Source organism: Lotus japonicus, chromosome 3 (assembly GCF_012489685.1).
Source record: "Lotus japonicus ecotype B-129 chromosome 3, LjGifu_v1.2".
NCBI lineage: Eukaryota > Viridiplantae > Streptophyta > Magnoliopsida > Fabales > Fabaceae > Lotus > Lotus japonicus.
Window position 1 is genome coordinate 88407281 of NC_080043.1, and position 13232 is coordinate 88420512.

At 33.1% G+C, this 13232-nt stretch overlaps 1 protein-coding gene and 2 long non-coding RNA genes across 7 annotated transcripts; 2 read left to right on the plus strand and 1 right to left on the minus strand.

Moving 5' to 3' along the window:
• Positions 1-47: 47 nt before the first annotated feature.
• Positions 48-8004, minus strand: LOC130747049 (uncharacterized). 3 transcript variants are annotated; one of them, XR_009022307.1, is made up of 6 exons: positions 7697-8004; positions 7074-7248; positions 6883-6990; positions 6663-6708; positions 509-1117; positions 48-429 (listed from the first exon to the last, which is right to left on the minus strand). It is a non-coding gene; the product is annotated as an uncharacterized LOC130747049 (long non-coding RNA). The 3 variants fall into 3 exon arrangements; XR_009022308.1 differs by having other exon boundaries at positions 913-1117; positions 7697-7989; XR_009022306.1 differs by having other exon boundaries at positions 48-276; positions 913-1117; positions 7697-7987.
• Positions 1939-6708, plus strand: LOC130747048 (uncharacterized). Its single transcript, XM_057599866.1, has 8 exons — positions 1939-2294; positions 2384-2450; positions 2735-2831; positions 2906-3027; positions 4232-4315; positions 4387-5585; positions 5671-5755; positions 5839-6708. Exons 1-6 carry the CDS (start codon positions 2145-2147, stop codon positions 4398-4400), a joined length of 534 nt encoding a protein of 177 aa, XP_057455849.1. The 5' UTR covers positions 1939-2144; the 3' UTR covers positions 4401-5585; positions 5671-5755; positions 5839-6708.
• A 455-nt stretch (positions 8005-8459) lies between the features above and the next one.
• Positions 8460-12989, plus strand: LOC130747051 (uncharacterized). 3 transcript variants are annotated; one of them, XR_009022310.1, is made up of 4 exons: positions 8460-9232; positions 9571-9696; positions 10337-10426; positions 10952-12989. It is a non-coding gene; the product is annotated as an uncharacterized LOC130747051 (long non-coding RNA). The 3 variants fall into 3 exon arrangements; XR_009022309.1 differs by lacking the exon at positions 8460-9232 and adding an exon at positions 9239-9390; XR_009022311.1 differs by lacking the exon at positions 8460-9232 and adding an exon at positions 9239-9390 and having other exon boundaries at positions 10364-10426.
• The last annotated feature ends 243 nt before the right edge of the window (positions 12990-13232 follow it).

Consider the following 13232-nt stretch of genomic DNA (forward strand, 5'->3'; position numbering starts at 1 on the left):
GTATAGATTAAATCATGCAATGGTATTCTATTGAATAAACCATCAAATAAGAACAACTCCATTATGAAAAGGATTTGAGGTTCTACACAGTGTCGCAATGAATGATATACAAAATTGATAATAAATTAGCAAAATGATGTCTAGTTGATCCAAGCTATTCCTCAGGGAAAACTCCTCTATAATCGGAGATGAAGATTCACCCTTCAGCACTGAAGTAGGGGTCCCCATAATCAACAATGGAGCGGAACCCTCAATAGAGGGAAGGGATGCCTGAAACTGACACATAACCTCTGAGTCAGAGCAGATTTTCTTAACTCAGTACGATGGTTCAAATATTGAGTTTGAGTTGTTATTGACTTCAATTTTGAATAGAAATGTTTGATCAATGAGTTCCAAAACATCAGCAGGAACTTCAAAATCAGCAGGATCCTAAAAAATGAAAGAATGAATAAACATCAGCCCCATAACGAATTCATATAAATAAAAGAGTTAATAGTACATTACTTACCTTGGTTGGATCTTTGACCAAAGCAGCACGTGGTTTATTAAGAAGGATCTCATTACTACGATTAGCTTTTAGCTTTAACTAAAATATACTGATCTTCAGAAAAGGATCTCATTAATAGAAACTAAACAACTTATACCTCAACTAAACTATACAGATCTTCAGAAAAAGATCTCATAAACAGGAGAAACAATTGATACAAAGGTTAATCTCTTTTCACTAAAATAGAAAAATTCATGGCAAAGCAATCTCTTTCAAAGGTTAAAAATAAAGCTTATTTGATTGTTCTCAGCCAAAAATTATAATCAATTTTTCATCACAATTTTCTTCTCAAAATATGTAATGAGATGAGAACAATAAAATCAAGGTGAACCTCCAATGACGACAATGTTGAATCGTGTAGATACCTTTTCATGGAATGTGGTTCCTTCACTTTGTTGCAAAAGTTCTTTCTCGGCTGATCCTCTCTGCAAACAAATGTTTCAACTTTATGTTGATTTTAATACTCAAATATCTCTAACAAAAATAGACCTTGAAAGCAAAATATATTGCAGCTTAATCTCAGCCTTCTTCCTCTGCCACAGGCAATCTAAAGCTCTGTCAGCATCCCCACTGAAAATAGAAATCAGAACATAAAATCACAAGTCAGTAGTTGCAATTCTTAAAAACTACTCATAGAGGTGCATCAATTCAACATAATATCTAGGTCCATTACAGTTAGAGAGGGAACAAAATATGTCCACATCAATATATCAATATATATATTAAAACAGCAAGGGTTATGAGAACCCAATGCTGATGTGTCATCACCAGAAACATTCTCTTCTATGGTGCATTTTTATAGTGAGTGGAATTCCTACATGGCTCACTCTCCTTCCTTCCCTCCATTCACTGATTACGTGTCATTTTCTCCTTCATTCTCATTCTCCAGTCAGATTTTACATGGCACTCATCCACCAATCATCTTTCACCGGTCCCCACCCATTTATTTGTTTCTCTCCATGATTTTCAAATTTTGCATCAGCATTTTAAATCTTAACTGCTGCATTTACTACTCTGATATTAATCCTTGATTGCTTATTTAAAAACGTGGATGTTGATTGTTTACTTTTTAACACTGATATCTATATCTTTTAATGCTAATATCTTATTGATACTATCAACATTCTCAACCGTTTCAATTACTGATATATCTGTTTCCAATCAAAAGGTTTATTCCCCCACACTCCTTAATTCACTCCTTTTTATTTTATATTTCTGTTTCCAATCTAAATATATATATTGATTCGCCCACCCTCCTTATCTCACTCACGCCTGATTTTTTTTAGCCAATCACAGTAATTGCTTACACCACTAAACGTGTTACGTGCACAGCCTTCTCAATTCCTGATTCTTTTTAAAAAAGAACTCTTCTCAATTGCAGATAGTGTGCATCGTGGTTGTGAAATTCCTTTTTTCCAATGAAACATAATTATAGACAATGGCACCGAGGCTGTGAATTTTTCAGTGATTCTAAACTCAAATTCAATACTCCCCCTCCCCCTTCTACTATATATAAGATCCTGATGTTCAATTGTTTTTCACTCACTCTTGCTTTGTTCCTATCTTATTTCCTTGCTCTGAAGGAGATTCATTAACCATGGCAATCAAAGTTGATGATGTCTCAGATGTGAATAATTCAAAGGATACTTGGAACATCGTTACAAAGGTGGTTCGTTTGTGGGTTAGTCCCAGCTTCAGTGGAGGGAAATTGCCATTCTCAATGGAGTTGGTGTTGATGGATTCAAAGGTGAATTTATCTGCATTCCTATCTCTGATTCCATATTAATATTATTCATTGATATGCTCTGAAACTTTTTTTTATTAAAAATCTTGCAGGGTTGTCAGATTCATGCTTCAGTGAGGAAAACTTTGGTCTATAGGTTCCACCCCCTGTTGACTGAAGGTCAGGTCTATCAGATTTCATATTTTGGTGTTGGGGACAATCTTGGTGATTTTAGAACAACTACTCATTAGTTTAAAATTAACTTTCATATTCATACCAAAGTGAAGGAGATTGGAAACTGTCCAATAACCAAAAGTCCTTACTCTTTCATTCCTTTGTCTGAGATTATGTTCAATGATCCGGATCCTTCTTATCTAATAGGTATTTTTTTTTCTTGATTCTTGCATTTTTTTCGTGTTGTTACAATATAAAATTTGTTACTGATACATGTTTTTTTTTTCTAGATATCATTGGTATCCTTACTGGATCAAGCGGTGAGCAAGAGTATGAGAAGGATGGGAAAATTCAAAAGAGAGTTACCATCGAGCTTTTTCAAGATGGGTTAGTAATGCATTGTTTTATAATATATGTTCATCATACTGAATTCTTACAATGTTTGCTCAATAAAATTGCAGGGTTCGTCTTGAATGTGCCTTCTTTGGTAACTATGTTGGACAGATTCTTGGGCAATTGGCTGCTGGTGACATGACAAATGCAGTAGTTGTTGTTCAATATGCTAAAATTAAACCATTCAGAGGTTAGGAATAGTTGGTTATGAATGCAATTGTATTTATTTGGCTTAATTGCACTTTTGCTCCCTGATCTTTCACCTTTGTGCGATTTACCTCCCTCATCTTTAAAATGAGCGAATTCCCTCCCTCTTCTATTAATATGTGTGATTTAGGCCCTTCCGTTAGTTAGCCGTCCAATTGCTAACGGTGGTTGCTATTTTCACCCCCCTTTTACTAACCACACCCCCTTATCAGAAATAAAAATAAAAAAATAAAAATAAATTAAATAAATTAAATAAAATTAATAGAAAATAAAAAAAACTATAAATTAAAAAAAACTGAAAAAATATTTTTATAAAAATCAAAGAAAAAATAATAAAATAAATGAAATAAGTTAAATACAATTAATAGAAAATGAAAAAATATTTTTATAAAATCAAAGAAAAAACTGAATTTTTTTTTATAAAAATCAAAGAAAAAAATGTTTTTATAAAGTCAAAGAAAATAACATATTTTTTTTAATTGAAGATAGAAATTTAAAAATAAAATAAAAGAAGAATTTGTTTCTATTTGCACCACCTACACTAAATTAAAAATAATTATTCTTTTATTTTATTTTTAAATTTCTTTCTTCAATTAAAAAAAATATTTTATTTTCTTTGAATTTATAAAAACATTTTTTCTTTGATTTTTATAAAAATATTTTTTCAGCTTTTTTTTTATTTTATAAAAATGTTTTTTCATTTTCTATTATTTGTATTTAACTTATTTCATTTATTTTATTATTTTTTCTTTGATTTTTATAAAAATATTTTTTTTCAGTTTTTTTTTTATTTTCGGTTAATTGTATTTAATTTATTTAATTTATTTAATTTATTTTTTTATTTTTTAGCTTAATTGCACTTTTGCCCCCTGATCTTTCACCTTTGTGCAATTTACCTCCTTTTTTTATTTTTATTTTTATTTTTATTTCTGATATGGGGGTGTGGTTAGTAAAAGGGAGGGTGAAAATAGCAACCGCCGTTAGTAATTGGACGGCTAACTAACGGAAGGGCCTAAATCGCACATATTAATAGAAGAGGGAGGGAATTCGCTCATTTTAAAGATGAGGGAGGTAAATCGCACAAAGGTGAAAGATCAGGGAGCAAAAGTGCAATTAAGCCTATTTATTTCATTCGTGTTATACTATGTCTAATATCTATTTCACATCTGTTATTGGGTTGGACCAAGGAGGCCAAGTGTTCAGAATGTGTATGGTGCTACTAAGATTTTATTTAATCCAGATGTTCAGGAGGCAGAACCACTCCGTGCAAGGTTAGTTTTTTAAATGAACTTATATGTGTTTAAGTATAAGGGTTCTTAATTTCATCTATATTCATGTGTAGGTTTTTCGAACTGAATGATCCTGCGACTCAAGTTCTTAGCCAGCTTGAGATTTCAGCAAGGGTTTCCATCACTGATTTCAAGACTTTTTGAATCTACAAATATACATAATCTGTCCAACTATCTTTTTTTATTCTATAGTTTTTCTTATAAGTCAGCAAGTTTTTTTCTATATCTTTTAATTTCAATAATTTGATTAGTTCATCTGGGTAGTTATCCATTTCAATTTTTTTTTCTACGTGTCCATTTCAAATTAAATATCAATCTTTATATATTTTTTAATTAAGGAAAAAATATACAGGTCCTTAACCAAATATATTTTAGGTTGTTTAATGTGTGTATTGACATCCTTTGTAATTTCTATTTTTTAAAACCATTAATTTTCTAAATCAGTACAAAAAATAAAGATTTAGTCTTATATATTATTATTATGTTGATATAACAGAAACAAGGAGCTGGAACAGAAACAATGGGTAATCGGTTACTGTGCTATCAGCAACAAGGAGTAACCGATCACCACAGATAGACTTATATATTATATTTATTGATGATTGTAAATTTATTTAATATTTTAATATATTTTATTATATCTCTTATAAAGCCAATATAGACCCACTTAGGAATTCAGTGCTTTGATAAATAAAAAGGATCAATAAGAATGATACGGTCAATTCTAATTTCAAATTAGAATACTAGCTATTAAAGGGGATTGATTGGGAATCTTACTAGAAATATTTTATTTTTAAATATTAATTAGTAGATATCAGTATATAATAGTACACTGTATTGGAAAATGAAACAACACAAACTGATTGGTCCTGTGTTTTAATTATCTGGAAGATTAGGGGTTTTCTCTACTTTTTTCAGTCTTTACATATGTGTTGCTGTTTGGATTATCCACACCCTAACATCCAATGAAGAATATGGGGTTCCTTGGAGTTATGTGGGCCTTTTCATTTCCCTTATAAAGAAACACTCTCTTTATTTTGGGTTCCCTATGTGCCTTGCGGTGTAATTTTTTCATTTTGTTCAATAAATAGAAACGTTTTTTTCAATAAATACACACGGACAGCTCTATGTTGCACTTTCAAGAGTAAAATCCAGAAAAGGATTAAAAATTCTTATCATTGACAATAAAGGAGTTGTTTCAAATTGTACTCGGAACTTTATATACCAAGAAGTTTTCGACAACCTATGAATGGTTAGTTCAATACTCTTTTTTACTATCTTTAGTGGTAATGCTCAACCAACAAATATTTGTGTTAATCAAACTGTTTTTATTTTAGCTATATTCTAATATGAAGATTCAGGAGGAACAAATGAGTACTCAAATTGGATGAGTGCAGATGTGTGTTTCCACTTTCATATAATGTGAGTGTTATGCAAGTGCTTTTCATTTTTATCTTATTAAGAATGTTGTTGACATTATCTGATCTATAGAACATAATTTGTAGGTATATTCAAGATGATGGGGGCTAAGTAATTGACATTCAAGATCAAGAGCTACTGATAGCACAACAACTTTTATGTAATGTAATCTCTTGATTAGGTGTATTTTGATGAACATGTTGTGTTTTGTAAATTTTAACTGCACAATTTGTTGGCAAAGCAGCAGTTTCAATATTTTTCACTTTAAAAACATGCCAGCAATGTTGATCGGTTCTTATCTTTTGTTTCCTGGCAGAATGTAGTTTGGAATGATTTGTTAAATATTAATTCTGTTTGCCAAAAAAAAATTGTAATTTTGTAAGGGTATTTGCTATGTTCATTTGGAGGTGGAATCTACTGCTGTTTCCTATGATGCAGGAATTATAACTATTTGGGCGTGATATTGTTCATTTAATCAAAACACATTTACTTCGTGAGGTGGAGTTTATCAATTTTTTTTTCCCAATCTTCATTCTTCTTATCATTTAAATTGCATAATCATATTCAGATTTTTTTTTTCCATTCCTCATTCTTTTTACTTACATGTTCGCAATAAGATAAATGTTCGCCGTGCAACGCACGGGAAAAAAACTCTAGTACATTTACAAACATAAATACAAAACACAAACTAACAACCAAAACACAATCAACTTCCTAGTTAATTTAAATAAGCTATCTTCCCTTCATATAGAAATTAAACAGATCCTCCTGCAAAGATCCTAAAACTTTGTTCATGATGATGTAAGTTAGCAAAAACAAAGGATCTCCAAACAAAAATCATTCAAGATGATCTAATGAGAGAAACTGCAATGGGTAATCATAGTAGAAGCTGATAATACTTCCTACTTACCTAGAGTATGTATCAATTCTTATTGTTTAGCCCATCTCCACATCACCTGAAAAAAATTCAAACTAAAAATTCAAATTGTGAAAATCTACATGAACCACAATGGTAACCGGTAGTAAGAATCAAGGAGAAAACTTCTATTTATCCATTAAATTATAAAATATAAAACACAGGCTAAAGAGAATCGCAATGGTTACTGAAGTTGAAGGCACTAAAATTTAACCTGCAATAACTTCTCCCCATGTGGATCAGGATTCATAGGTTTTACATGCCGTTTCCTAGACTTGAATACCTCACTGACACTTAACTCTTCATTCTTTTCCTCTGCCCCCTGAAAACAAAATAAAACAATAGGATGAATGAATGCCCTTCCTGCACCAAGTTCAAACGAAGCTATAGAAATGAGTACAATACTTTCTTAGCTCTTGCTTCTGCCTTTCTTTGTTTTTGTCTAATTTTCCTTTTCTGAGAAGGAAGCAAATTTGACATCTCCTCATCTATTTTGACACCATCACCACTCACCAGCAAAGAGAAGCACATGATAGGAAGCAGTAAGCTTTCTCGGGGAGGTTGGAGTGGTTTCTTCGAGCTACGGAAAATTTGACAGTAAATAAACAGTCACACGTATGCTTGAAATAATATAGTTAAATTAAAAGGAGAGATTAACTGAAACCAAACAGTGGGAATTGAGCAGAAAATTGGTTATTAAAAATGAGAAACATGCCATGAACTTGAAAGAGAAAGGGGAAGAATGAGTGTGTTGCTGCTTCTTCTTCTACTTCACATTATCAATCGGAGCCAACCTCCAAATCGGTGTCATCGACCACCTTAGAGGCGCCATCTGCAACTTACTAATTTTTAAAAATAAACAAAAAAAGTTCAACAATTAACCAATGCACAGTTTAGTATTTCATCAGAACAAAACCAACATTTCGAACATCATAATTAAACATACCTAACAGAACTAAAGTAATCATCATCTAAAGGGAAAAAAGCTTATAAAAAAACCTCACATCGAAGAAGCATTAGAAACTCACCACTCGAACACTGTCTTGAGAGATCACGAACCGCCTTGAGAACGCCGGTGAGCGAAGAGGCCGAAGGGAATAGGGGCTGAGAATAAGGTGTGGAATAGGGAGGGAAAGTTCGAAAAACTTGGAGCAATAGGATTGGGAAAATAATTTTGAGAGCCGTAGAATTGGGCAAAGGGAAAGAAAATCTCGAGATGGGGCGGCGAGCATGGGATGATGGGAATGTAGAACTTTAATTGGTGCAAATGGGTAGCTGTGTGCTATTACAATTTTCTTTTCTTTCATTGGAAACAAAAAAGAAAAGTCACTGGCTTCCAGTTAAAATTGAATGGGAACATAAATAAATGTAAGCCAACTATTTGTTGACGTTTTGTTTTTTTTTTTTTCTCTCTCAAATAGAACAATAATTAAAGTTCAATTTTAAATTTGAAATTAGAGACTTTGGGAAATGGATGCAGCAAAAAGGTTGTTGGGGCACGCTTGTTTCAAGAAAGAGAAATAAAGAAGGAGGAGAAAGAAATTCATGCCACGTGTACAGGGAAGATGTGAGGAAGGATGTTAGTTTGACATGTGAAATTCCACTTATTCTAAGAATGCATGAGAGAGTAGAATGCATGAGGAGCTGACACCTCAGCATTTGACTCTTTAAACCTCTGCTCTTTTAATAGTACTCCCTCCGATCCTATTTATAAGCAACAAAAAAAAAAATTCGCATAGTTTAAGAAATGTAGTTAAACTAGATAAAATGCATTAAATTTGTCTTAAATTAAAATGAAATTCCAAAATTACCCTTTGTTATTAGTGTTGGAAAGTGGAAAAGAGAGAGAATAATTAATGAGACACATTTTACAAGTTAGAATTAATAAGGGCATCATTGGAAAAAATTAATTAATATAGCTCAAACTTTCATTTGGTTCTTATAAAAAGGACCAAGATTTTTCTTCTCTTTCATGCTTATAAATAGGACCGGAGGGAGTATTACTGATTGATTTCTAAATCCCGGTTACTGTTCACGGGTCAAATTTTTTTTTTTGGGACAACTACATTTTTCTTTTGTTCTGCTGAGATTTTGTCTTATTAAGCTGATACCCATTTTGTTACACACTTTGATCATCCCCTACAAAGGTTGACGTCCCACACAGTCCCTCATCATGTGCTTTGCCTTTCCCCCTGCTCAAGGATTCTTGAAGAAAGGGCATGGTCTATACCTGCAATCAGCAATTGCGTGGGTTGATACTCCCCAAGCCTCTCCGTCATCTCCCCTCATGCTGCCATTACCAGTTGTGTTTATGTTGCTTTACAGTTGGATTTCAAACTTCGGTTGATACTCCTCCTCCTCCTTGGGTTATGCCTTCCCAACCTACATTATGTGTCCTAGGTACAGTTGTATCATCCTATTCGTGTCATCTCCTGCTACAACCCTAGCAGCTTCAACCTCCACTGCGCCCCAGCTTCATCATCTCAAGCTTCCAAAACCAGCTGTCCAAGTTGCTTTACAAGTTTTGTGCCTATACTCTATTTTGAATTCACCCCCTGTATACTGTAAGCAACAAATTTTCCCTATAAATTCACCCATCCACTGAGAATGTGAGCATATTCATTTTGTTAATTATTAATCCCGTCCTCTCTTGAACTGAATTTCACTTCTCTTTAATAAAGTGGCTTCAAGATCTTGCTTGATTCCCTATGGTAACTTGATGGTATGTGTTTATAAATTGGCCCTTTGTTTGTGTGGTTTCTCATCCCAATGCAATTTTTATCAGGAGAAAGCAAAACTACTACTGATGATTATGCACGAGACACCTAATGCTAAGTTGTTAAGTAGCAGATTAATGCTTTCACTAAAGGGGTTTAATGGAATTTTATGTCATTGTATTCAGGTTCGTGATTTTGAATACAGTCCAAAAACACATGAGAATCGAAAGCAGGAGATAGATAAGTTGGTGCAAGATCAGGAAAGTTTTAGGGGTTCTCTGTTGCAATGGTGCTACACCAGTTATGGAGAGGTATTGTTCATTTATTTATTATGTCATTTAATTCACAGAAACAGCCAATAATTTTGTGGGAACAAGCACGTTGAGTTAAATGACTGTTTTCAAGCTGGATTTCATATATCTTGATGTGTGGGTTTCTGCACTACCCTCTCATTATGTGAGATTGACACTAGTAGTTTTCTCTGTTTTGTTCAAATTAGTAGTTATTATTGTCCTTAAATTTCTATTTTTCTCACTTCAGTTTATTCTTGCATTAGGGGACTAATAGACATAAGTCAGTTGATATTTTTTCTGATGTGAAACAAGTTTCTCAAAATATTCAAGCATATGGACAGTTATTAGTAGTCTCAGTTATGCAAATGAGATTATATGAAGTGCATGTATTCCATATTCATGAACGAAAATATGTATAAATTTGATATGTAAGGTTATAGCTAATAATCTTGATGATTGAGGTTATAGCTAATAATCTTGAGGATTTAGGCTGGTGTGGGATTGTGGTGAAAGAGAGATTGGTAATTCTTACATGCTATTATGTTTTATGTTTTCTAGATTGGTCTATTTGATTGTCAGATGGCTTTTGTAAATTTCATTTCTCCTTTCCTTCCTTGCAAATCTTCTTTTTCTCATTTATTTGCAGTCCAATGTGCAGATCCTCTTAATGTGTGACTGGTTGCAGGAAGGGAAGTTGATTGTGCAGAGACAGAGGTTTGGGACCTGATCAAATGGGATGTAATCAATGGTAAGCTTTGTAATCATGACTTTTTATTTTATTTTACTTATTTGATTTGAGTTTTGTTGGATCCAGAGATTGACAATTTTCTCTTGCTGTGTTTATCTACTTCTTCATTTGTTCTGTGTTCACCTAACATGTTGTGTCTTGCTGCTGTCTACAACCATGTGATCGTTAATCTATTGTTTTGTACAAATTGTGTTTGCTGTATGATTTCTGCATTATTGGTTGCAATCATATGTTGGATTATGTGCCTTGGAGTCATATGTTAGTTTCTAATTGTTTCCTTCATGTTAGCTAAATGAGTAGTTAATTAGCTAAAAATATTTGGGTATGCATTAGACATATTGTTTTTTCTTATGGCATCTCAATCATGATGATCGAAGTTAAGCTGCATTTGCTATTGCCAATGCAAAGTTTACTTGAACTGCTACTCCAATCTCATTTATTACTTTTTCCCTTTTTTCAGATTTATGTTTCTGGAAAGTGATATCTTTTTCTCTTCCTGTTTTCAATTTTTTTGATGGCTCAAAGACAGATCAAGGTTGATGGGGATATCTAGAAGAAGGAGCATGGAATGCTATACATGTCATAGAGGTAAAGTATCTTTACGTTGAGTTGAAGGCTAAGTATTGATAACTGCATTTTTTTCTTTTTTGATTCAGTTGAAAGTTTTGGAGTTTACATGACATTTACTATTTAGTTTTTAGATTGATATCATGTCTTAAAAGTAGTAACCACCTTAGCACATGTGAGAGAGAATCTGATTTGGGTTTCCAGCTTCAAGTTGGGTTTCTGGATTTTGAGAATCTAATTGCAGAGCGAGTGAGAAAGGTTATGCTTACATGTTTCCCTTTTTTTCATTCCCCTATTTGTTTGACTGTAGTATCTAAAAGAAAAACTTATCACTCTCTTTATATGCTTCCCAAAGAATAACTTGACTATCAAGTAGAAAAAGTCTATATTGTTAGTTGGTGAGATTTAAAGACCTGAGGAATGGTTGTGATAATTACTTGATTATCTAATCGAAAAAGTCCTTATCTGCACTACCGAACCATAAACATGGTATTTTCAAGCAGTCGTTGTGCCATTAAGTTCTGTCACATGGACACAGGTTTGCTGTATGATTTCTGTTTCTTTGAGTCATATGTTAGTTTCTAATTGTTTCCTTCATGTTAGCTGTACGAGTAGTTAATTAGCTAACAATATTTGGGTAGGCATTAGACAGATTGTTTTTTCTTATGGCATCTCAATCATGATGATCGAAGTTCAGGCATTTGTTATTGTCAATGCAAAGTTTGACATTCTTATAACAATTAAGGAGATGATAATGTTAACTGTTAACACAGGTAGTCAATTATTAACCATATAATCCTAATATCAGTTTACATGTCAGAAAAGAATGTTGGAAAAAGTCCTATAGATGTATCAAGATAGAATTATGTAAATTAATCCTCTGCTTGGTAGTCCCAAAGGCATACTGAGCATCTGCAATAAAATATACTATAGATGAGGAAAACTAAAGATAGCAGAGGTTTGCGTTCAAGAAAGATTCCGAATATAAAAACAACAGAAGAAATGAAGCTCAAAATCTGACAAAATGGAGCAGGGTAGAGGTCATGTTTTTCTAGTTTTCTACTGCCGTTTTGACATGTGTGTGCAATTCTGGGTTTAGTTCAAGTTTTTGTGTGAGTTTTGGCATAGTTGGGACTACGTTTCTTATGCTCTGGCTGGGAGGTTTGAGATGGTTATGGGGGGTTTTGGTTGTAGGCAGGGGCCAAGGGTTGGTACTTATAATATTATTTTTATGAAGTGGTGTGTTAGAGGGATGAGATTTTTCTATTTTTAGTTCATGGATGGTTTTCATTATATGTTCTGTTTTGGGTAGGATTGCAGATTCGTCTTCTTTTTTCTGCATAATGCTCTTTTTGCAATATGTTCTTGTGTGTAGTATGGTTTATGCAGGAACTTTTTGAGCTGTGTAGCACGGTGGGACTGTGTAGATGGGGCATATTTTCTGTCTTGCACCTTGGCTCCTTGGGCTATTGTGAGGCATCATCAGTGGTGGTTTCTTTGGGTCATTGCGTTGTTCTGATTTGTGCTAAATGTGAGGAAAGATGGATCTTCAAATAAGGGTGTGCTCACTTTGGATAAAGGGAGTATGCTGGTGCTGTTTTATGGAGTAAATGATGGCTTCACATGAATTTTTTTTGCTAGGAATTAAGTTGCTGGTGTGTTATGTTGGGTGTAATGTTTGATTTTGAGGTTTTTCTGATTATGTACTAAAGTCACCCTAGAGTTTGTTGTACGCTTTTTCCTTCCAAGGGAATGATGAATATCATTTGTTCAGAAACTGAAAGCATGCATCTTGAAGAACTAATTCACTGGGCTCTCTTAAGCATATGGATTACTACTACCCTGGAGTTGGCAAAGTCTGTTTTAAACTATTGTTAGAGGAAAACATAAAAATCAAGTTTAGAGTTTATGTATTAAGAACAAGATTTGTTACAAATTACTTTTTCTGTTCTTATATACAAGTTACTTTTACTTAATAGAAAGTCTTTTAATATAACTTGTGTATTTGTCATGAATCTTTTTATGGTTTATTGCTTTGTATATCCTCTTAATAGAAAGAGGATGATGCATATCAAAATACTGATTAAAAAGAAAATGGTTTAAAAGGTGATGGTCTCTCTGATCAACGTTCTCCAAACCAGAGGCGGCTTCTCAAATCTTTAAACAAGTGGGTTTTCACTAGAGAAGTTCTTCCATCTTTGTGTTGTCAGTCGCACAGCAAAAGTACAATATGCTTTTT